The sequence below is a fragment of the Myotis daubentonii genome, chromosome 9 (assembly GCF_963259705.1).
Source record: "Myotis daubentonii chromosome 9, mMyoDau2.1, whole genome shotgun sequence".
Lineage (NCBI taxonomy): Eukaryota > Metazoa > Chordata > Mammalia > Chiroptera > Vespertilionidae > Myotis > Myotis daubentonii.
Genome location: NC_081848.1, coordinates 13,717,154 through 13,743,538, shown reverse-complemented (window position 1 = coordinate 13,743,538; position 26,385 = coordinate 13,717,154). Strand labels below are relative to the sequence as shown.

Genomic DNA, 26,385 nt, shown 5'->3' with positions numbered 1-26,385 from the left:
TTTTATTTTTGTGTGTGTGTGTCCATGGATTATGCATATATGCATATAAATTATTTGGTTAATGACTTCCCATCCTGAGCTCCTTCCCCCCTGACCCCGTTCCCTCTGAGATTCTCAGTCCCTCCCAGTTTGAACTACCACTGTGGGTGTAGGACCAGCTCATTCCATGACTATGCCCCTCCTACCAGTCTTGATGTAGCTTCTTATTTATATCCTTAGTGGTAGGACTTCTTTTCAGCTAGATTGTGGCAGTTCGGAGTGAGGGTTATTCTGAGGGTTAGTTGTAATTTTGATGTGGTTGTAGGAAGATTCAAGTACCACGTTCACCTATGCCTCCATCTTGACTAGAACTGAAAAACATTTTCTTAGTGAGATTTAAAAAATTACTCAATTATGTTCAAACGGAATATTTAAGTAAATACTATTCTATTTGCTGTTGGTAATTGCAGTGGATAAAACGTATCATAATTTTTACCTTGATCTTTGTTTTGCCCTTTTAGCATGTTGTGCCTTTTGGCATTCTTATTTCATAAAACGAGGATTGGGAGTTTTTTGAACTGATAAATGGCTATTGGGCAGAGTTATTTGTATATAGAACTTCAAGTTTTATATGTGACTATTTTAATTTGGTTTTCCACAGCTCAGTGGAAAGAGTTGGGGCTTCAAGCCTTACCTCCAGGCCTCAAAGTAGTAGAAGAAATTATTTCTTCTGAGGATGAGAAACTGCTTTTGGAGAGTGTTAACTGGACAGAAGATACAGACAATCCAAATTGTAAGTAAAAACTTTAAAATTTGATTTTTGAAAGTGTCTGCAAAATGCTATGTTACTGATCCTTCTTTTCTTCTCCCCATTTGGCTTATTAAAACTGATGATTCCTCACAATTACTTAAAGTAGCCTGGATCCAATAGTAGGCAAGCCACACTGACAAATCTTAGTATTAATAATAAATAACATTTATATAGCTATTAATTTTAAACTCCAAACTGGTTCATAGTGATTAGCCAACATTTGTAGACCTAACATTTATAAGCCCTTTTACATACATCATCTTATATGATCCTCTCCTCTGCAAGGCAGATTTCCTCTGAGGAATCAGCAGGTCATTGCCGTACCATCTTCATGTAGTGAGAGCCTCCTGGAGATATTTGAAAATTAGTTACTGTGACTCTTTCCAGGTCATTAGCAGTCTTGTGAGTGGTGTTTAGTACATGTTTAGTTAGCTCTGTCAGATTGATTTGAAACTTTTTAAGTGCTTGTTACTACTCTAGACTTAAAAGAACAGCAGATATGAGGTAGAATGTTGATGTTATTAAAGACAATAACATAGCAGTTAACAAAAGTTACTATTACTAATGTAATCCTTACTCATAATGTTAATTTTGAAATACTTGAAGGAATGAAATTCTTTTTTTACCCAAATAGTTTACTTTATTCTCTTCATACAGTTCAAAAATCTTTAAAACACAGAAGAGTAAAGCATTTTGGTTATGAATTCCACTATGAGAATAACAATGTACATAAAGATAAGCCATTACCTGGAGGTAAGTAATTGTTAATAAATGTTGATTCAGAAAAAAAGATTTAATGTATTAGAAGTAAATCATAGTTGAGGGTGTTTCATTTGTCATTTTTTTTTTTAATATATTTTATTGATTTTTTACAGAGAGGAAGAGAGAGAGATAGAGAGTCAGAAACATCGATGAGAGAGAAACATCAATCAGCTGCCTCCTGCACATCCCCCACTGGGGAAGTGCCCACAACCCAGGCACATGCCCTTGACCGGAATCGAACCCGGGACCCCTCAGTCCGCAGGCCGACGCTCTATCCACTGAGCCAAACCGGTTTCGGCCATTTGTCATTTTTAGGTAAACTTTCAAAACAGTTGATTAAACTACATTTTAATTAGCTAAATAGTGCAATTTTGTGTTAAAAGACTTCACCCAAACAGATAAAGCTAAAGTTTTTCTTGAACACTATCTGTACTTCCATACTTCTTCTTAGAAGTAGTGCCATTAACAGTTTAGAATATATTATTCCAAACCTTTAATATGAGTTTACATCCAAATATAAGAGTGTAAGTATAGTTGTTAATATGAGTATTATGTTGTTTAATATATTACATGTATTACTCTACTTGTTCTTGTCCCTTTAGAGATCATATATAGTTTTTCATTTTTTGAATGATGATAATAGCTTATTCCATTAGCTCCCTTTTGATAGACATTTAAGTTATTTCTAGTTTTTAGCTTTTACAAGTAGTGCTTCAGTGAAAACCATTGTATATGCCTCTTCATGCAAGAGTTTCTAAAGGGAGATTAGCACATTAGAATTTAGTAAAGTTATGTTTATTTAAAACAACTATACCATGATTCTTACCAAGTGTGTACCGTTTCCCCCTACCCTGACCAACATGTGGTAATTGTAAAATTTTTAACCTTAAAATTACCTGATTAGCAGTGAGGTTGGTCATTTGTATTTCTTTTCCTATGAATTATTTTTCATATCCTTTACCAGTTTTTTCTAATGGTTGTCTAATCTATATATATAAAAGCCTAAGCGACTATTAGGACCGGTTGACCGAACAACTGGTCGACCGGCTGCTATGATGTGCACTGACCACCAGGGGCAGACATTCAGTGCAGGTGCTGCCCCCTGGTGGTCAGTGCGATCCCACAGCCAACCTCCCCCAGCTGGCCAACCTCCTATGGTCCCTTTCCCCCGGCCAGCTGGCCCCAATCAGGACTGGGCAAGATGGGCCCCAATCAGCCCCAATCGCCAGCCAGGCTGAGGGACCCTACCTGTGCACGAATTCATGCACCAGGCCTCTAGTTTATTAATAAAAACTTACTATATAATAGAGATATTAATCCTTTGATAAAATTCTTTGTTGAGTTTAATTTATCTGTATTTGTATGACTTTGGTCCTATTTAAGGGTTTCTTCCAGTGAAAGTAAGTTAGTTTGACTTTTAAAAGTGTGTGGTTTTTTTTAAAGAAAAATAATGTAAAATAATTAGATTTAAAATAAATTGAAAAATTTTAAATTAAAGGAAAGTGATCAGGTTAATTTCCAGTATAGAATATTGCAGATTTATGATTTTATTGCTATTTTGCAAAATACCAAAATTATGGTTAACAAAAATTGTTATTTTTTGTTGTTTAATTTGATAAAATCAATAATAACTTTAAAAGATTCTTAGGAAGATTTTCTTTATATTTTGCTTTGCTTGTGTGTTTATTGTTATATTTTCATCTGACTAAATTAAAAGCTGTATGGTTTTTATCACAGTGACTATGTTTTTATTCTTGAACAAAACATGCAAAGTAAATACTGTGATATATTTCACCTTTATAAAAAATTACCTCAGGTCTTCCTGACATTTGTGATAGCATGTTGGAGAAATGGTTGAAAGAAGGCTTCATTAGACACAAACCTGATCAGTTGACTGTGAACCAGTATGAACCTGGGCATGGTGAGTATTTATTCTTTTAAAATTACAGTCAAATTTCATAACTAAGTAGATTAAGTAACTCTATGATCACATATATTATTTTTTGATGTCAGGAATATCACACTCTTATAGTAACTGCTTATGTTTTGCTGCGTTGACTTTAATTCCTTGCAAATCTACGTCACTCTCTTGAGACACTTGCATCTCAAAGTGTAAACTGACACAAATTACTATTCGTGACTCTTTTTTATTCCCCTCTCAATATTTTATTTAGAGATGGAGAAGATTGCATTAAAGTCAGGAGACATGTATAATGGAAGAAACCAAATAACTTATAAATACAGGCACACGTTGTTTTATTGTGCTTCGTTTTAGTGCATTGCACATTACAAATGTACTTTTTACACGTTTTGTTTTTGTTTTTTGGGTTTTTAAAAAATATATATTTTTATTGGTTTCAGAGAGGAAAGGGGAGAGAGAGGAACGTTGATCAGCTGCCTCCTGCACGTTCCCCACAGGTGGTTGAGCCCTAAACATGGACGTGTGTCCTGACCAAGAATTGAACCTTGACCTCCTGGTTCGTAGGTCAACGTTCAACCACTGAGCCATGCCAGTTGGGCTTGTTTTTTGGGTTTTTAAACTTTATTGTGCACATATATTCTAAAAAGTACTAACTTTTTTCTAAAGGTGGAATTTAGATTGGACATTTTTGTTATCATAAACACTGTGTAGACTTTTACATAGTTATGGAAAATTTTATAAAATAAATTCCTAGAAGCAGAATTGCCATGGCAAAATTGCGCATATTAAATTTCAATAGATAGTATGAAATTTTCCCCCGCCGGCCAAAAGATTATGATTCACTCTATTGTGATACTCACCTTATTGTGCTGGCCTGGAATTGAGCTGTGCCTCCACAAAGAAGAGGGCTAATTGGTTGGATGATTTTATTCTTTTTTTTCTCTGTTGAGAATGTAGAAGACAATTCTAGGATGACATGTTGTGGAAAAATCTTTAGGTTATTGATTTTTTTTACACTTGTTAGCAGCATCTCTATCTGATATTTGTAGTAATTAAATGATCTTAAAAGTGTTATTAATGGCAAGCGTTCTGGATTGTTTTTCCTGCATTTATCACCATGTATTATGATGGCCTATTTACCAGTCAATCTTAACATTGATCTGTAAGCTCCTTGAGAACAGGAACTGTCTTATTTACTTTATATACTCCCACCATGTAGCAAAGTTCCTTTCACTTAGATGCTCAGGTAACATAGATTGAGAGATTGGTGGGGGAAAGCATATCTTAATTATTCATATACTTAGCCTTCACACCTGGCTATTGTTTGTTTTGGGGAATCCAGCATTTAAGGGGAAACATGACTTTGTTATTTATCTTTCATATCTTCTTGGGCTGGGGTTGAGTAAATGTCCTAATTAAAGCAGTGATTTTCAAGTCTTGATTTTAGAATCAAGTCTCAATAGCACTTGAACATGAAGTTGAGAGATTTTTAGTGTAGATTTAGTTTAATTTTATTTAGTCACATTGACCTTAAATGTTTCCTTTTAACTAAAATGATAGTATATTCCTGATAATCGAACAATATTTTCACCATAATAGTGTGAAGCTATATTTAGAGTTGTCTTGAATCTATTGAAAGGGAAAATGAAGTGTTTTTGTCTCTTCCATTTCAGGAATTCCTGCTCATATTGACACACATTCTGCTTTTGAGGATGAGATCATTTCTCTCAGTTTGGGGTCAGAGGTAAATATTTAGACATTTTTATTAGCTATCAACAAATGTCTTACCTTATACAATGCCCTTTTCATAGGATTTCCCACATTTGTTAATTCAAATGAATTAAGATTTTTTAAAATAAGTATAGGCACCATTAGCACTTTTATTTCTTGCAGAATGAAATTATTACAGCTCTTTTAGATGTTGAAAGTTTTATCTATAAGCTCATTAAATACCAGGAAAAGCCCTGTAATTTAATTTTTTTATACATTTATTTTTTTTATTTTTATATTTTCAAAATGTATTTTTATTAATTGAATTTATTTGGGTGACATTGGTTCATAAAACTATAGAGGTTTCACATGTACAATAAGATATCACTATGTAGCCTCTGGCTTCTACAATAAAGACTCATTCTTATAACCCCCCCCCCCCCCAAAAAAAGAAAATCATCTGCATACTGCATTGTGCACTAATCGTCCAAAGTAAAGTCTCTTTCTGTCTCCATAAATCCCTACTTTGCCCACTTCCGCCTATCCCACCTCTAATATTTTACTTGTATTTTATTTATTTATTTATTTTTAAGATATATTTTTTATTGATTTTAGAGAGGAAGGGAGAGGGAGGGAGAGATGGAAACATCAATGATGAGAGAGAATCATTATCAGCTGCCTCCTGCATGACCCTCCACTGGGGATCAAGTCTGAAACCTGGGCATGTGCCCTGACCAGGAATTGAACCATGCCCTCCTGGTTCATAGGTTGTTGCTCAATCACTGAGCCACACTGGGTCTGGCACATTTTACTTTGGTTTTTATTATTTAAAAAAAAAATTTAAAAATATATTTTTATTGTTTTCAGAGAGGAAGGGAGAGGGAGAGAGAAAGATGGAAACACCAATGATGAGAGAGAATCATTAATCGGCTGCTTTACCCGGGCATATGCCTTTGACTGGAATTGAACCCTTCAGGCCACAGGCTGACACTCTTATCTACTGAGGCAAACCGGCTAGGGCACACATTTTACTTTTAAAAGTTAAATAAAATCTAGACTTTCCTTTGTGCAGTAATTTACTGGAGCAGCATTGCCATCTAGTGGCTAAAGTAATAGCTGCAGGCTATAGAAAAAGGAAACAACTAAATGTGCATGTCCGGAATTTTGATAAACTTTTGATTTAGTCCCTTCAAACACTTTGAGTAGTACAGGGAAATGTCTATTTTTACATACGAAGAGTAAGCTATTCATGTTTATCCGTTGACTTGTTTCTATAGCTGCACTTTACTTGAACTGCTAAAGAAGCTCTAAAAAGCAAAAATTGAACAAAACTCATAGACAGATAACAGTATGGTGATTAACAGAGGGAAAGGGGGTGGAGGGAGGTAGAAGAAGATAAAGGGAGATAAATGGTGATGGAAGATTTGCCTTGGAGTAGAGAATGCACAATACAACATATAGATGATGTATTATAGAATTGTACATCTAAAACCTATATAATTTTATTAACTAATGTCACCCCAATAAAACAAATAAATAAAGACGCTGTCAAAAACATGATTTAAAATGATCTATGCGCCCTAGCCGGTTGGCTCAGTGGATAGAACGTCAGCCTGCGAACTGAAAGGTCCCAGGTTCGATTCCGGTCAAGGGCACATGCCCAGGTTGTGGGCTTGATCCCCGGTTGGGGACTTGTAGGAGGCAGCCAATCCATGATTCTCTCTCATCATGGATGTTTCTGTCTCTCTCTCCCTCTTCCTTCCTCTCTGAAATCAATAAAAATATATTTTAAAAAGAAAATTAAAAACACCAAAATGATCTATGCAAGCTGCATGTACAGTTTTAGATAGAAATCAGAATTTTAAATCTAGAAGAATCCAATGTGAGATCTTCTAATCTAACTAGGGTTGCTTCAAAATGTGATTTTGTTCCTAGGGGCGAATCCTACTTCATTATATATTTTTTGTAGTTGTGTAGTTTCCACCACTAGGCCTTCAGTGCTTTGGCTTTTAACCTTTGCTGAGCTTGTGCGATCATATTGATAATGTGACTAAAGAGTAGTGCTGTTTGTTCAATAAGACAAAACTACCTTATTAACTACGTGTGTGAATTCTTATTAAGTGCTTTCAAAAATCATGTGCATGGGAAGGAAAAAGAAAGAGCTCTTCTCTGTCTGGCTTATTTGCATTTCACCTCTTGTTTTGGTTTGTAGCTTTAAGGGGCCAGTAAAAAAAACCTTTGTTTTTTCTTCTCAAGAAATGAGAAAAAGATAAATGGAGGTCAGAGTGTCAGCTTAACTCCATTAAACATGAAAGAGCATGGCTTTAGATCTGTTGCCAAGTGGACTTGTTCATAGCTCACCCATGACACAGGCAGGCAATGGGAGACTTCCCTCATAGAGTCAGAGACTGCCCCTACCACATAGGACATGAGGGAGCATATAGGGGCTTCTGAAAACCAGCTGGATCTGAAAAGAAAGAGGAAAGGGCTCAGCCAAGCCAGTTTGGCCTAAGGGTGACCAGTCAGCGAAGGCACGCCTTCCCTTCTGGAAGGAGTGGGGAAGAGTGAGATGCTCTTCCTATCTATACTTTCACTCCTAGGGAAATTCTCTCCCCTTCTAGGAAAATATGAGGAAGGGGAACTATGGGTTCCTCCCCCACCCTACAAGGTCATTATGTAGTTTTTAATTAAAAGTTGTAAAGGGGGGAAAACTTGCCCTTTAGTTGCACTGAAAATCTGCTGTAATCATGATCTCCATTTGGTGTCTCTAGAGGCATAGAATTTTTAGCTGCCAATTTGAATTATGGAGTTTTTTGGTTAAAGCCATCTTTGTAATAGCAGGAAAGCATGCATTCTGTAAGTTATGACAAGAACAGTAGATTTTCTTATAAAAGAGAGCTGTTGGCCTGAGAACTAAGATGGCGGCGTAAGTAAATGCTGATACTGATACTCACTGCCTGCCACAGCCACTGTAAAATTACAACTAAAATACAGAACATCCATCATCAGAACCACTTGAAATCTGGCTGAATAGAAGTCCTACAACTAGAGAAGTAAAAAAAAAAAAAAGTACATTGAGACTGGTGTGGAACAGGCTGGTCTAACACCCACGTGTGGTATGATTTTAATTGGGAGGAGTATCTCTGCTGCGAAGGCCTCCCATCTAAGGCAAGGGGGTCCCAACTCCACACTAGACCCCCCTCCAGTCCAGTTTTTTATAACTTCAGCCTGTAAAAACCAGTGGGGATTGTGGCTGAGTGACATGGAGGCTGCTGGAGACCCAGACAATTCCTCTTAAAAGGGCCAGCGCATGGACTTACTTGGGCTCAATCCCTCTGGGCTCCAGCACTAGGGCAACAGCTTGGGGTGGGGGAATCAGGGACACACAGGCAGGAACTGGAATGTCTGGCATCAGAGAAAGAACTTGGGGGTGGCTTTTTCCTGGACAGGGGTGCTTGCAGGAGTCATTGTTCCTATGCTGAGACCTCCCATGTCGCAAAGCTGCCTGGTGCCCATATCCCAATTTCCATCAGTGTGGCTCACACTCTTCCTTCCATCCTGGTGATTCCCTGAGACCATGCCCCACCCAATTTGCAGCCCTACCCAAACTGTTTGCAGCGGCTTTTCCATATTAATGGCCTGTCTTGGCTCAGGTTTCAGTCATTCCTAAAATCTCTCAAACAAGCAGAGCTGCAGTCAGCATGCCTCATACCTATCAGCAAGAGGCCCAAGACCTGGCACTAGCTACAGCTAGCCTTGTTTCACAGCTTGGCCTTGCCTGGGCACTTCCAAGCCCAATACAAACTGCAGCCACCTGCAGATCTCTCTGTAGTTCCTGCCAGATGGCTGTATGCAGTGGCTGACTTTGCACCTCCTGGGGAGCCCCAGAGCCAGTGCACCCAGTGAACAGCTTCAGACCATAACAAATTACAACTCTACACATCCCCAAGCAACACACTTAAGGGGCAGACTCAGTGAGCACCAAAGCCCCACTGAAGCAAGTCCTGCTCCACATGGGTGTCTCCTGCACAGCAGCTCTCCCACTGTAGTTGCAGCTGGTCCTCACAGCCAATTTGCCTGGAGGTCAATTCCTCCCAGTGACACCAACAGCAATCAAGGCTCAGCTACAACAAGACGGTGCACACAGCCCACAGAGGGGTGTACCTAAAGTGTCTAGCTCAGGTGACTGGGGAGGCTAAGTCACTGGGCCCTACAGGACACCTACTATATGAGGCCACTCTTCCAATTCCAGGAAACATAGCAGCTCTACTTAATACATAGAAACAAACACAGGGAAGCAGCCAAAATGTGGAGAGAAAGAATATGTCTAGAAAGAACAGAAGAAAAATCCAGAAAAAGACCTAAATGAAATGGAAGCAAGCAAACTACTGGATACAGAGTTCATAACAATGGTTATAAGGCTGTTCAAGGATCTTAATGAGAGCTTCAAGGGACTTAATGAGATTTTCAAGGATCTTAGTGAAAATTTCAAAGACATGAAAAAGGTTCAGTCAGAAATGAAGGATATACTAACTAAAATGAAGAATAATTTATAGGGAATCAACAGTAGAGTAGAGGATGCCATGAATCAAATCAATGATTTGGAATATGAGGAAGCAAAAGAAACCCAATCAGAAGAGCGAAAAGAAAAAAGAATCTAAAAATATGAAGGTAGTATAAGGAGCCCGTGGTACAACTTCAAGTATACCAACACTCACATCATGAGGGTGCCTGAAGGAGAAGACAGAGAGCAAGATATTGAAAAGCTATTTGAAAAAATAATGACAGTAAACTTCCCCTACCTGGTGAAAGAAATAGACTTACAAGTCCAGGGATCACAGAGAGTCCCAAACAAGAAGAACCCAAAGAAGCTCACGCCAAGATTGAAATGCCAAGAGTTAAAGACAAAGAGAATCTTAAGAGAAGCAAGAGGAAAGCAGTTACTTACCTACAAGGGAGTGCCCATGTGACTGTCAGCTGATTTCTCAGTAGAAACTTTGGAGGCCAGAAAGAAGTGGCAAGAAATATTGAAAGTGATGAATAATAAGGACCTACAACCAAGATTACCCAGCAAAGCTATCATTTAGAATGGAAGGTCAGATAAAGAGCTTTACAGACAAGAAAAAGCTAAAGGAGTTCATCACCACCAAACCAGTATTATATGAAATGTTGAAGGGTATTCTTTTTTTAAAATTTTTTAAAAATTATTTATTGATTAAAGTGTTCCATATGCCTCCTTTTTCCCCCCATTAACCTCTCCCTGGCCACTCCCACCCCCCAGCACATGCCCTCACCCCCCTAGTGTCTGTGTCCATTGGCAATGCTTATATGCATGCATACAAGTCCTTTGGTTGATCTGTTACCCCCCACACTCCCCTGCCTTTCCTCTGAAGTTTGACAGTCAGTTCAGTGTTTCTCTGTCTCTGGATCTATTTTTGTTCATCAGTTTATGTTGTTCCCTATATTTCACAAGTGAATGAGATCATGTGGCATTTATCTTTCTCCAACTGGCTTATTTCGCTTAGCGTAATGCTTCCAGGTCCATCCATGCTGTTGCAAATGGTAAGAGTTCCTTCTTTTTTATAGCAGTGTAGTATTCCATTGTGTAGATGTACCACAATTTTTTAATCCATTTGTCTGCTGATGGGCACTTAGGCTGTTTCCAAATCTTAGCTATTGTAAATTGTGCTGCTATGAACATATCCTTTCTGATTTCTTGGGATATATTCCTAGAAGTGCAATTACTGGGTCAAATGGGAAGGGTATTCTTTAAGAAGAGGAAAAAGAAGGAGGACAGTCAATGAAGGAAAAATACCACATGATCTCACTCATTTATGGATAATAAAGACCATTATAAACTTATGAACAAAAATAGATACAGAGGCAGAGCAGCCTCGAACAGACTGTCAAACTACAGTGGGAAGGCCGGGGAGGGTTGGGGGGCAGGAGGGGAGGGTAAGAGATCAACCGAAGGACTTGTATGCATGCATATAAGCATAACCAATGGACATAAGACACTGGGGTTAGGGGAGGCCAGGGGATTGTCAAGGGCGGGGAAAAAAGGAGACATATGTAATACTCTTTGTAATACTTTAAGCAATAAAACAATTAAAAAGAAAAGAAAAAGAAGGAGGAGGAAGAAGGAAGGAGGAAGAAGAGGATAAAAAATATGAACAATAAATATGTATCTATCAACAATTGTATCTAAAAATCAAAATAAATGAACAAGGAATCTAATGATCAAAATAAACTAATGAATAAAATAGAACTAGAGGCATGGAAACGGAACAGACTGACGTATCTGAGAGGGAAGGGGGGGAGAGATGGGAAGATATTAACCAAAGATCTTATATGCATGTGTGCATTACCTATGGACACAGACATTAGGGTAGTGAAGGCCTGGGGTGGGGCAGGAACCTGTTGGAGGGGGGACATCTGTAATATTCTCAACAATAAAGTTAAAACACACACACAGACACACACAACTTTCCAAACAACAAAAAATACCAAAACAAAATAAGATTGCAATATACTATACCAGCAATTTTAAACTGGTGTGCCACAAGAATTTTTAAAACATGCAATGCCTGTCTACTGTATTTAGTTGAGGCACTGATATCTTTTCCATTAGATTGTCAAATAAAAAAAAAAATGACAGCAAAAATAAAATGAAAGAGCTTTTAAGTGGAAGTGAATCTTTTTCAATTTTGAAAAAATATTTACTAAACATTTAAATTTATTGTACTATTTAAGACAGTCTGTTATATTTAGGACCCTTTATTCCATCTGTAAAGTGGCCTTAATAAGACCACTTGCCTGGCTGAAGGCTTGTGATGGGAATAAAATGAGTGAATGAATGTTAAAACGTTTTTCAAAGTTAGAGCAATCCATACACGTAAAGGCTTATGAGGTCTGCTCTTCTTGGGCTCCTTACCTGAAAGCTTCACTTCTGTAGCCAAGGGACGCTCGTGTTCCCATGGCTGTGGAACTGGATGTCAGAGAGTCACTGAAAGGTGGCTGGTGTCTTTTCTTCTTGCATTTACCCGCTGTTGCAGCTTGTGCTATTCTGATTGGTTCTGATGCTGGGTAATTACTTTCTCTCCTAGCTTCTTGCCCCACATCTAGAATCTGGGTCTCATACTTTCATCCCCTTTTCTTTATTTTCTCATCCTTGACCCCCTTAAGGTTTTTAAGAAATTTACAACAGTATCTACTCCGGTTTCCAATTCATTGTAATAATTTTTCAGTGACATCATTGTTTTGTTTTGTTATTAGTGTTGGTTTTGGTGGGTTTTTTTGTTTTGTTTTGTTTTGTTTTTTTTTATCCATGGCTGAAATCCTTGAGGTTATGTTTATTTTCTTTCTTACTTTTCCAGCAAAATTTCTAAGATCTTCTAGCTCTTAAATGCTCTGATATACGGTGTGTCTATGTGGTATTCTTAACTTTTAGATAAATATTACTTGAATGCCTTATCTTTTTAACTACTTGAGCATATTCTTCTTAATACAGTTATAGTTCATCTAAAATATGCTGTACATTTGATTTTCAAGATTATTAGTTTTCCTGTACAACTAGATTGTAATCTTCTATAATGCTTTTGTACCTCCAAAAGTATTACCAATACATGCATGTATGTTATATGCTATGTATGTTAGGATGCTTTTACCTGCAATAACAGCAAAAAATCCAAGTAAAATGATTATACTACAAAAACAAGTTAATATCTAAAACATTTAACAAGATGTTTTAGAGAAGGCTAGTTCCAAAGTTTCAATTTGTTGGCTTAAATAAATAATTTAATCAAGGAACCAGGTTCTTTCCCACTCCAATGCTCACTGCTTCCCTACTTAAGGACTAGCATAGGGAAATATCCAACCAGGGATAGGATGCGTCAGGAGGTGAGAGGATAATGTCCATCCTGTGAAGTCTGGTGGGCTTTTGCTGTTCAGTACGTACTCCATCTCCGATAGGTCTGTTCTGCTGTAAAATGCAGCCTGCCTTGCTTGCACATGCATGTCTAGAGATACACCCTTGACATAAACCTCCTTGTGATGGTGAGCTAGTAATGTTATTGGACAAATAATTCGTTCAGCAAGTACCATAAGACTTGGTCGGCTAAGGATGAAATGACTACTTAATGTGCATCTATTTAAAACCAGAAAAAAAACTTACTGTACATAAGGAAAAACTTCTTTTGATTAAGTCTTATCTGGAAGAATGAATCTAAAAATTATGAAGATAGTTTAGATTTTTAAAAATTTAACAACATTTAGATTATATTTCAAATATGCATAAATTTTTTGAACAGAGAATGAGTCATATACCTTTGTTTTAGTATTGTTTTTCTGATAAAATATAAGTTAACTTTTATGACTTAATTATAAAGAGCCTTTTCCCCACCAAAAAATTATTATAGTCTTTATCAGTTTTTCCAAAGTTTCTTTTAATCCTTTAATAATCCAAATTATTTCATTTTGAAGCACCGACAGTATATTGTTGTTTACTTTCTTTAGTTATAAAAGCCCTGGCTCTGCCATATCTTCAGATGTTAAATGCTTCAGTGACATCCCTTTCATCAAGTTCAGGAAATCTTCTATCTTTTACAAGAATTGTGATTTCAATTTATTGTTGTTGTTGTTGTTATTATTATTATTATTTGTATTTGTATTTGCATTGCATTGGCTAATACTTATAGCATCAAGATTCACTGAAAGACTGACCAAAAGAGTTACCATAATGGGTAGAAATAGCGAGTGGTATTGAACAGAGAAATATTTGGGCAAGCACTAATTTTGTAAGTTGGTTCATCAATAAATATTTCTTATGACTTTTGCTACTGAGTGGCCAGGGTAATTAGGTATTTTGCTAATGAAGACTCTTGTCTATTGAATGCCTACTAGAGGGCTACATCTTTCATTATATTACCTGTTCTCTCTCCAGTCTCATGCCAATAGTTATTGAGTCCTGCTTGACCTCCTGAAATAGAGTATTGAATGAAAGTTCTTTGTGAAATTTCTTGAGCTACCCAGTTTCTCTACTGCCAGCTGAATGGTTTTATAACTTCTTTAGGCTTTTTTGAGCCTGATCTCTGTGTAGTTTACTCCAGAGATGCTCGGATGCTCATCACTCCTATTTGTCAGGAATGACTCACAAAGTATTTCTTATTTATTTATTTGTTTAATTTTTTTATTAATCCTCATCCGAGGATATTTTTTCATTGAATTTTAGAGAGTGGAAGGGAGAGGGAGAGACAGAGAGAAACATCGATGTGAGAGAGACACATCAATTGGTTGCCTCCTGCATGCATCCTGGCCAGAGCCACGGAAACTGCCACCAAGGTATGTGCCCTTGACCGGAATTGAACCCGGGACCTGTCAGTCTGTGAGCCGATGCTCTATCCACTGCGCCAAACCAGCTAGGGCAGAGTACTTCTCTTTTAGGAGTTTATTGCTTTAACAGACAAATGTTTCATTATCTTCTGATATTCAGCACACACTGGGGGAAAAAGCTATTTTATTTATAGAGCTTAAAACAACAAATGTAGTCTGGACCCTGGACATATTGACTGCATCTCTAACCTCAGATTCGGCCCTCAAATTTTCATATAAGCAATACAGTATTTTACAGCCTCTGAAGCCAAGTAACTTTTCCTTCTCATTTTTATCTTGACTCCAGGCCCCAGACTTTAATCTTATCTGATAGTCCTTGGAATATTTATATTTCTGAAATTCTGTCAAATGGATTGTCTTTGCTGTATAGCTTCGATCTCCCTTCTCTATCCTTTATAGCTTATTTGTGATCATTTTTAACATCTCAGTAGAGCCCGTACCATTAAAAGGATAATGAGCCGTAAACGGTTTGGCTCAGTGGATAGAGCGTCGGCCTGCGGACTGAAAGGTCCCAGGTTCGATTCCGGTCAAGGGCAGGTACCTTGGTTGCGGGCACATCCCCAGTAGCGGGTGTGCAGGAGGCAGCTGATCGATGTTTCTTTCTCATCGATATTTCTAACTCTCTATCCCTCTCCCTTCCTCTCTGTAAAAAATCAATAAAATATATTTTTTAAAAAATGTTATAAAAAACAAAGGATAATGATCTGCCCCTCTAGTGCAAGTATATTTCTTTTGCATTTGTTTGTGTGTGTGTGTGTGTGTGTGTGTGTGTGTGTGCGCATGCACATGCTTTGTATCTGGCATGGTTATTTCTATGTGGCTGTGTATATTGATGTAGATATGGAAAGAAAGCATAACTCTGATTGGGACATTTAGTTGTATCATAGTACAATCAACACGGCATTGGGAAAACTTTTTGTTTTTATCCGATAGCACTCACAATGTCTGTGGACAAGTAGATCTGTTGGTTTGTGGGCCAGAAAAAAAATGCTGTACCTTATTTGACCACTAGAGGCCCAGTGCATGAATTTGTGCATGGGTGGGGTCCAGCTGGCCCACCCTGCTTGGGGTTGATCAGGGCCAGGCCAGCTGGGAGGAGGGGATGCAGGAGGTTGGCTGGTCGGCTCCGCCCCTGATTGGGGTGGAGGTGGCCAATCAGGGGGAGGGCCAGCCGGGGGAGGGGCTGTGGGTGGTTGGCCGGCCAGCCCTGCCCCCAATCACATTAGCTTTTTTAAAAGATAATTTGCATATTAGCTTTTACTATATAGGATGTTTACTTTTGTACATTGGATCTATTTTCACCTTTTAGCATTTTCCCTACCAAGTTATGTTCTGATGATCTCCTGTTTCTGTATAATTTTCTCATCTTTCAAAATCTCTTGGAAGCTAAAATTCCCTTTTGTGTAAATTTGACAATTGAGATCCTGCTGGCAGTTCTTACAGTGTCCTTTTTATCTCCTGTATGTGGAGTAATATCTTTCTTCATGCTCCTTCAATGAGGATAATGGCAGAGATATTTCAGCCAGCAGTCAGTACAGTCTGTTTCATAGTGCAGCATCATTAGATAGAACATTTTGCTTTATCTGGAGCCTTCAGAGTACCGATTCTTCTGTCAGCATTTGTGCGTTTGCTTTGTAGCAAATCAATAGCATTGTACCACCCCAGCTATACTGTAGAACTAGAATAAAATTTATCATTTGAATGTAGAAAACTACAGTGAAAGGCAATGTAAAAAATGTAGCTAGAACCAGTGGTTGGTTGTTAATTAAAAAGTCACTTAACTTGGGGAATAATAATAACAAAACATACATGCAGATTTCAAACATTTTATGTTAACTTACAGTAAACTTACTCACCAATATTTTGATGTACAGCCTTTCTTTCTGTGGGGGTCCACAGTCTGCCCTGTCTTTTCAGTTTCATTTCTTTAAAGTGAAACAAAAGCTTAAAGACATCTGAATTTTTGTTTTTATTTCCAAGATTTTATTATTGAATTATATCAGTTACAACAGTTTATTAATTTGTTCACTTTCATTGAGTCTTTCAACAACATTCAACTTAGTTTATTTAGAAAAAACCCCGATTTTTTCATACTCAATTTTCATTAGTTTACATAATATTAAATTAAATTAAATAATTGCAAAAGACGTGTAGCCAGCACAAGAGAGGTTGGGGAACATACACAATGAACTTGTGAAGTATATAGCTCAGTGAGAGGAGAAGTACCTGAATATATTGGAGAGTTGCCTATTATCAATAAACATTTAGGTCAGAGGTCCTCAAACTTTTTAAACAGGGGGCCAGTTCACTGTCTTTCAGACATTCCACACATGCGCACTGCGGGCCCGGGACGAGTCGGCTGCTAAGCAGGACAGGCAGCAGAGGCAAAAACACCGGTTGGGCGGGATAAATGTTTTCGGCGGGCCGCAGTTTGAGGACCCCTGATTTAGGCATGGAGCATATGATTGGTTAAACGGATGTTTGTTAAAAGAGCTTTTATTTATATGATGAGCATTGTCTCAGGCAATGTGGGAGATACAAAAATATTTCCAGCCTTGATTATTTTCCCCCTCAGCTTTTGGACCTGAGTATGTCCAACTCTCTAAAAGACATTTTCTCTTCTCTAAATCAAAACTTATTATCTTTATTTTCAGCCACTTACCACTCACTGCTATTCTTCCATACAAAACAAAACAAACTTTTGGATCCTGGGTTTCCAGCTCTGGCTAAATCTCCACCAGTTGATTAATTTAAAACCCGGGAAATACTCTTGACATGTATTTTGAAGATTATAAATTTTGCTCTCAAGCACTGTTTTAACTATATTCACACCGTTTCTTTTAAAAACAACGGTCTCGAGGTATAATTGTCATATCATAAAATAAACTGCACATATTAAATACTTTCTCATTAAATCTTCACTACACTCCAGACAATGATATATCCACTATCTCAAAGGTTTTCTCATCTCCCTCTGTTCCTTAATACCTTAGTATTTCCAGAATTTTTAAATACGGGAATCATACAATATTCTGTATGGCTTCTTTCATTCAATAAAGTTATTTGAGATTCATTTAAAGTTTAAACTTGTTATCTTTAATTTTTTGATGAACAATATAAAACTTTAGTACACTTTAACTCTGTTGTTCCCTTCTAATTTATATCCTATTGTATATTTGAATTCTCTTAATTTTTAAAGATATTTCTTTGGTTTATATAGTCAATATTTATTTAGACCTATTTACCATCTTCTTTGCTCTTTATTCTTTTTTGTATCTCATACCTTCCATCTGGGATCATTTTCCTTTTGTGTAATGTACAGCATTTAAATTTCCTTCAGTCTAGTTCTGCAGTTGGCTAACTCAATTTTGGTTTTGGTCTGTAAGTGTCTTTATTTCACCTTTATTCTTCAAGGCTATTTTCACAGGGTGTATAATTTAAGGTTGGCAGTTATTTTCTTTCAGTGCACTATCTTGGATTACATGTTACCCTTGTTACCTTTGAAGGTGGCTTTTCTTTCTCTGGCTTCTTTTAATATTGTTTACCTATTGTTTTCCATAGTTTTATTTTGATGTTCCAGGTTATTTTGCATATTTTGATGGGTTTGTTTATTCTGTTTAGGGTTTATTGGATTTCTTGAATCAATGGATTGTTTTTTTCCCATCAGTTTTGGAAAATTCTCATCCATTATCTCTGTAGATTTTGCCTCTGTCTCATTCTCTCTCTTCATTTACCTTTTTTCTGTATTTTTTTTCCCAAATTGTTTATTTAAAACATTTTTTGAGTATAATCTACTAGAATCTAACAAGTAAATAAGAATTAAATCTAAAAAAATTTTTAAGTGAAAGTGTTTCAATCTCTGTAGCCTCATCATAGACAAAGTAAAACTAATTTTACTGAAGTGCTTTGTGATTGACTTTGAGAGTCCATTTTTTGAATGATAGTGGATTTCACTTCACAGGTCCTGCAAACAAATGAACTTATTGTGATAAATAAGAGCTGATAGCAAGTCTCTGAGTGCAAACACATGAGCATCATAGTATTATCTCATAGGCATTTAAGCTTAGCTTTATACATACTGAATGTTGAGTATTTAGTGGTGGCTAAAGTGTCTCCAATTTAGCATCTTTTCTTTACCAGCTTATTTTTCTGTTACACAATGTTTATTTCGCTCTCTATTGTGCCATTTGGCTATGTGTTTAGACTCAAACTAAAAGATGCCTTCTCTTTTTATTTTATAATTTACTTGAGCTTAGCCAGATAAAGCAGTTCAAAATCATCTGTTCATTCAACAGCTAGGACCTAGTTTTGTTAGGCAGAGTTGTGTTTGAAAGGTAGAATTTGCTGACAGATAGTAGATTTGTTTGTGATGTTTCCTTTAAACTTTTAGCCTAATCTAATTTTGCTTGTTTTACATATGCAGTACTATAAACAAGTTCCCAGGTGTGCCCTAAATGTGCTCATGGTACCTGATCAATAGGAAAGCTTTCACACCCGAAACACAAAACAGTGCTCTGCTTCTCACATCCCCTCTCAGAAGCAATGGAAAATAAGTTTCTTTGGGCTACAGTGTAATTAGCTGCTGCAGTTACTACTTGCTGGATCACTCTTCTGTGTCATAAGGCACCATCTCATCTTCATGTTCTAATGTGAGATTTTTTTTTCTCCTTTATGATAAGACTATTAAGGCCTCTGGGAACAGAGCTTATTTAGTCATTTCAAATGGGAGGTCTTGTGTCCTGTATGTTGATTTCAGGGTGTGTTGCTGCCATTGTCTCCTTTGAGATTCACAAGATTCCATTTTCCAGAAATTTAGCAAATGGATTCAAGACTCTTGTTTTTGTTGTTTTAAAGCATACTTTGTTAGAAGTGTGGGAAGGGATATGGGCTTGTAGTTTTTACTTTTGCATTTCTTCAAGGATAGAAACTAAGAAGGCTTATATGGGATAGGTAGAAGATTTAAGGGTCACTGACATTAGCCATTGGTCCCCAAGGTCTCGTAGGCAAAATTTATATTAATTCCTCTCTCGGAAAAATATGGCATACCAGCAAGCTTCTCTCCCAGCTATTTGTCACCTTAGCAAAGTGTGCTTCTAGAAGTATCATCTTTTGTAGAGAAAGAAAACTGTATTTGCTTTACTAAAAATGTTCTGAGTTCCTCTTCTTCCCCACAGTGGACTAATTATCTCATGACATAGTAGGATTCTACATTTGTAAACCCAGAGAAAGTATGTGAACAGACACTGTTCACATTCTGTATTTCTTCTTAAATGTTGTGTAGCTTCACTCTTGTGTCATTGCAATTGTGAATCTGTCTCCTTTTTTTTTCTTTCTTTTCCCACTTTTTCAAACATAGTTGACATGGCCATGATGAGGTATTTGGAATCACTTGTTTGCTTTTTAAAATAAATTCATTTAATTTGAGACCAATGAAAGCATTAGTGCAATAGCAGAGCATTTATATTTGGCAGGCTATGGGAAACAGGTAGACATCTGTCTATTCTGCTAAATTCTTGGCTATGAAATGTTTTCTGCATTATCGTCACTTCTGCCCTCTCAGCTTTCATCATTCTCTATGAATCACATACCATTCTTCTCAGTATATGGTCTCTTGCCTATATACTGTTTGGGATTTCAAAAGGTTAATGATCGCAGCCAACTTCTAACCAAAAACGTTCAGGATTAAGTTTGTCTTCTTTCTCAGAAGTGTTCCTGGGAGCAAAATATTCTTCGATTTCCTGTTCAGCCAACATGGAGATTGTTTGTTATGAATCTTATCTTTATTTGAGTGATAGAGTGATAGCTGTGTCTGGGGCTTTATTCTATTGTATTTTGGATGTGTAAAGGTTTTATAAGATCAGGATGTCTAGGGTTTTATGTTTGTTTGCTTTGAACTGAACATTATCCTCAGTCATGCCCCATGAACTTTCTGTAAACTTGATCTTTATTGAGTCTGCGACCCCAGAAAATAAAGAAAATAGGTAAAGCCAAAACGAATAATTGGGAAAAACTCCTGTGGAGCAGGGCTGGCACATGGCAGAATGAGTCAACAGTTGCAGCGGAGCATTACCGATTGTGAATCTTTAGTGCATTTTCTTTTAATCTTCGTTTGTTTGTTTTTTAACTATCATTATTTAGTTAAGATAGAAATACTTTAAGTATGATGATACTGATAATTCTTTATTTTTGTGATGGGATGTTTTAAGAAAACTTTCATAAAAAATGTACATGTAATTTCATAAGTAAAATTTATTTTCTAAATTAAGAAATTGTACTCTCACATTATATAGCTGTGAGATAATAGAAAAAAATATATGTTAGTCTTTGCCCAGGTTCTTGGCACAGATCTTCTAAAACCATATGATTTCCTAAGTGATTAGAGCCTAGGACAGTGATGGCGAACCTATGACACACGTGTCAGAGGTGACACGCGAACTCATTTTTTGGGTTGATTTTTCTTTGTTAAATGGCATTTAAATATATAAAATAAATATCAAAAATATAAGTCTTTGTTTTACTATGGTTGCAAATATCAAAAAATTTCTATATGTGACACGGCACCAGAGTTAAGTTAGGGTTTTTCAAAATGCTGACACGCCGAGCTCAAAAGGTTTGCCATCACTGGCTTAGGAGCATCTTTTGTTCTAATATTTCTGTCTTTCACTCCGGTTCCTAACATGGAATTCCTAAGTCCCCTTGAATTTCCTGGTAATAGCAATGTCCTTTTTGTAATGAAATGACTCTTGTTGGGCTTCTGGCTGGGGGCTGGTCACCAGAAAACCCAAGCAGTGATTAGCAGCTTAGACTTTTCAGCCCTGCCCCTCATTTTTCAGGTAGGGAGGAGGGGCTGGAAATGGAGTTAATAATTGGTTAATGTGAAAGCCTCCATAAACACCCCAGTAGTATGGGGTTTGGAGAGCTTCCAGGTGGATGACCACTTGGAGGTGCTAGGGGAGTGGTGAGCTCAAAGCACATGGAAGCTCTGTGCTCCTTCCCACATACCTTGCCCTGTGCACCTCGTCCATCTGGATGTTTATTTTGTCCATTGTAGTATCCTGTCATAGTAAACTGGTAAACGGCAAGTAAAGTGCTTCCAAATTAGTGTTGTGTTCACACTTCCCTTGTCTGTCAGTTGTGATCATTTATTGAAACTGAGATTTTCCTATTTTGAAATCATTACTCTCTGTTGATAGGAGAGAATGTATTTGAATTTAACAAATATGTAGGTGTTGTGTATTTGTAAAACATGTTGACTATTAATTAGCCAGAAACTGTAATCTCCAGGTGGGCAGAGAACATGTCTCTCATTCATTGCAGCCTTTGATGCCTCACACGATATATACAGCATGGGCAAAGGTAGGTTTACGGTTGTAATATAAATAAGTAATACAATAGTTAAGAAATAATAATACAAGAATAAACTCTGTGTTTCACATATTCACAACTCTAAGCCTACTTTTGCCCATCCCTGTATTTGTCTACTGAATGAATCATTAGAGTCTAGTCTTTCAGAATATTTTTCTCATCAACACTTTTCATCCCTTTAAACCACAAATGATTGTCTTTAATAAAATAATGAATAAATATGCTCATTATGCTTTCCTATGTGTAGACCTCAGCTTCTATTCAGAAAATTGAGACCTATATATATTGGTTTAAAAATGGGCCATAGGCCCTGTTGGTGTGGCTCAGTTAGCTGGGCATTGTCCTGTGCACTGAGAGGTTGCTGGTTTGATTCCTGGTCAGGATGCATGCCCCCTTTGGAGCTCATTCCCTAGTAAGGATGTGATGTGCAGGAGGCAGACAATTGATGTCCCATTCTCACATCAGTGTTTCTTCTCCCTTCCTCTCTCTAAAAATCAATAAATTAGTCTTTAAAAAATGATTTAAAAAATTGGGCCACATTGGATTTTTATTCCCAACATTTCATTATAAAAATTTTCATACAGAATATATCTACCACGTGGATTCTACACTTAACATTTTAACATATATGCTTTATCAAATATCTGTCCTATCAATATTTATCTTCTTTTATTCATACACTTGGGGAAGTTGCAGGCATCAGTATACTTACCCCCAAAACTTCACACTTCATCTACAACATTTATAAATAGAATGCTGTTGGAGTAAGGCTATTTGAAATTATGTGTGGTCATTTGGAACAGATAATTGTTGGAAAATTAAAGGCTATCATCTTGCTTTCTTTTCTTTTTTTTTCAAATTCATCTTTATTATTGAAAGTATTACAGATGTCCCCTTTTTCTCCCCACTGACCTCCTCCTCCCCTTGGAAGGTCAGATAAGAAAAGTGTAAACCAGCTTAGACCTATATAATTCTTTATATTTCAAAAAAATTCATGTGCATTATCTAATTTGATATAGCATTATTATTACTAATACTAGCTAACAGTTATTGAATGCTTACTTCATGCAAGGTATTGTGTTATGCTTACCTTTAACAAAAGTACTGTGCTAAATTCTCTTCATCCCACTGATATTTTTCAAATGGATTAATTTATTCACTTAATAACATATTGATACCCTGTGGCATGCCTTTTAAATTCACAGTTATCAGCTGCTGCTATGTTTAGACTGAATTCTTTTGGTGTTTGGGTGCTGAGAACAAAAACATTTTCTTGAGTATTGTCTCTTTATAAGTTGTATTCATAATAATACTTGAGCACATCTGGGAAGAGTGATTGAAAATGTTCATGTGTTCTTTGATTATCTCTTGTAAATTAGACTCTAATATTCAAAATGGTACATGATTTTAAAGGCAAAAATGGATATGAGAATCTAACTATTACTGATTTCTCCTTGGATTATTAATTATTATAATTCTATTAATAATGGTCACTAAAAATAATAGCCACTATTTTCTGTATTTACTGTATGTGAGTATGTTTATATTTATATCATTATATATTTAATTTATTATATATTTCATTTATTAAAAATTGAGGCACAGAGGGATTAAGGGGCTTGCGTGTCCTTTAGGCCACATGGCTGGTAAATGGAAGAGCCAGGATATGAATGTTCAGCTCCACAGTTGTTGCATTAGACCACTTACCCTAGTGTTTTGTGTAGTACGTATGACCCTCGGACCACCTGCATCATAACTTTCTGAGGTGCTTGCTAGAAATGCCAACTCCTGAGCCTCTCACCCTAGACCTGCTGAGTCTCTGTATGGATGAAGTTTGTTTTTTAGTCATTCAGTTGATTTTTATGTGCACCAAAGTTTGAGTGCACATAAATTCTCTAAGCATGGTCACGTTTTAATCTCTGTTAGCCTAGAAAGATAGAATCAGTGAGTGCATGACACTGGGTTAATCTTTATGCTTTTACCTTTACTTCAAGATTGTCATGGATTTTAAGCACCCAGATGGTGTCACAGTGCCCGTCATGTTGCCTCGTCGGAGTTTGCTGGTGATGACAGGAGAATCTAGATACCTTTGGACCCATGGGTGTGTATTGAAATGACCTTGAGGGCAGATACCCTTTGCTTTGTGCGAGTTCTCATTCTTTCCTGTGAGCCACCAGAACCTTGTCCTAGGCCTGCGCATTGAGTCTTCTGGGTTTAAACTCCAGGGACATGTATCGCTTTTTATAATATTAACCTTTTCTTTGAAAAGAATTCAAATTTAAAGAAAAGTTGCAAGCCTAGTACTGTGAACTATCTTCACCTTTCACCTAGATTTATCAAATGTGAACATTTTGCCATGTGTTTTGTCTCTCACATGTTATCATTATTATTGTTGCTGAATCTTATGAAGGAAGGTTACTTTATTGCATATTTCCTAAGAGCAGGACATTTTCTATATCAGAGGTTGACAGACTATTGTTTATAGGCCAAATTCAGACCTTAGTCTGTTTTTATATAGCTCTTTAGCTAAATATGGCTTTTACATTTTAAAGGATTGTAGTGAACCAAAACAAAAACAAAGAATGTGCAACAGAGACTGTATGTGGACCTCTGTGCCTAAAATATTTACTGTCTGGCCCTGTTACAGGGAAAGTTTGCTAACCCCTGTTCTATAAAACTGCAGTGCAGTCTTCAAGTTCAGGAAATTCAGTATTGATAAAATAGTCTTATGCAGTCAATTTTTAACTTTTGCTAGTTGTACTTTATAGTCCTTACAGACAAACCAGAGCCTATCAGGAGTTAGAGCAGCAAAACCAGATTTTACTCAGGAACTATTGCAACAGGGGAGAAGAGAACTGGACTCAAATCTAAATACAACAAGGAAGAGTGGGTTTATAGCCAGGAAGCCCAGGGTTGGGGATGGGGCTTGAAGGATGGAAGGAAGGATTCTGTCCAAATAACCATAGGATTCTTGCTGAAGGCAAGTCAGGGTGACCAGATAGTGGGGGATAATGGGGAATGAGGACTTTGGTCAGACATCAAGGCTGATCAGCCACTAAAGATGGGGATTCTGGCTAAAATGACTTAGCAGGATTCTTGTTAAAATTGGGCTCTTGGAGGACAGGCCAAATATGGAGCCTAGTCAGGCTCAGAGGAGTCTGACTAGACTTTGGTCAAGAGAGAATCATTGTCGGTAGTTCATGGTTAGTTTTCCCTCTCTTCTAGGATTCTGTCCATGGTCCTGCATTACCTTTGGCTGTCAGTTCTCTTTAGTCTTCTTTAATTTGAAACAATTCCTCAACCTTTCTTTGTCTCTCATGACATTGACACTTTTAAGGAGGCCCCTCAATTTGAGTTTATTTGATTGAATCTAATCCGAAAGAAATGGATTATGCACTTTTGGCAGAAATACATCTTCAGCCCTTTGAGAAGGAAGCATCTCACTGCTAAAATTTACATATATTTTACTTTATTTTCCTTTTTAAAATCTTTATTGTTGAAAGTATTACAGATGTCCCTTTATTTTCCCCCCACTTCCCACTCCACCAGGTTCCCACCCCAACCCAGGCCTTCCCCATCCTACTGTCTGTGACCATAGTAATGCATATATGCATGTAGGTTGTTTGGTTAATCTCTTCCCGCCCTCCACTTCCCTCTGAGATTTGTCAGTCTGTTCCATGTTTCCATGCCTCTGGTTCTATTTTATTCATCATTTTATTTTGTTCATTAGATTCCTTGTTTATTTTGATTTTTAGATTCAATTGTTGATAGATATGTATTTATTGCCATTTTATTGTTCATATATATGATCTTTTTTCTTCTTCTTCTTAATAACTGCTTTTCTCTTGCTGCTTTAAATACTGCTGAATTCTGTGCTTATAACCTGATGTATTTATAAGAATTCTGGCAAATGAGCATGTAAATGAACTTGTAACCTGCCCTGAATGTGAACCGTAAAACCAGATGGCCTGATTTTGTGCACTGAGGCTTAAATCTGCCTGACTCTTTTTCATGGCCGTTTAAAAGAGAACATTTATATTTTCTCTTTTTAGGATCAAGCGTAGTAACATTTAAACTTAAGAATAATGGTACTATAGCAAATAAAAAATAACCAATTACTTTTTATAGGCCTATGTTTTGAAAATATTTTAGTTTATTCTGGGTAATAGTACAGATTAGTTTTCCTAAACCTCATTTTGATCACATTATTCTCCTGTTTAAAGCATGTTGTGAGTAGTATCTCTATAAGATTGAATTGCAGGTAATATTTATTTTTAAATCTCTCACTTGAATCCAAATTCTCTACATTAGTTTCAGGGGGAAAAAACTCTCAGTATTCCATTGATACTCAATGCCTGTAATGTGAGTGAGTTTGTATGTGTGTGTGTGTGTGTGTGTGTGTGTGTGTGTGTGCGCGCGCGCGCGTAGGAAGAGAGCGAGGAGGAGG

General features: G+C 36.9%; 1 protein-coding gene across 5 annotated transcripts in view; it reads left to right on the top strand.

The window, feature by feature from the left end:
• ALKBH8 (alkB homolog 8, tRNA methyltransferase) overlaps window positions 1–26,385 on the top strand; it is a 58,166-nt gene that overhangs the window by 14,667 nt on the left and 17,114 nt on the right. For all 5 annotated transcript variants that reach the window (XM_059707965.1, XM_059707969.1, XM_059707966.1 and 2 more), the window contains exons 4-8: window positions 641–772; window positions 1,448–1,543; window positions 3,369–3,473; window positions 5,147–5,217; window positions 23,933–24,039. In XM_059707965.1, coding sequence (XP_059563948.1) covers window positions 641–772; window positions 1,448–1,543; window positions 3,369–3,473; window positions 5,147–5,217; window positions 23,933–24,039 — 511 coding nt within the window. The remainder of the gene's footprint in view (window positions 1–640; window positions 773–1,447; window positions 1,544–3,368; window positions 3,474–5,146; window positions 5,218–23,932; window positions 24,040–26,385) is intronic.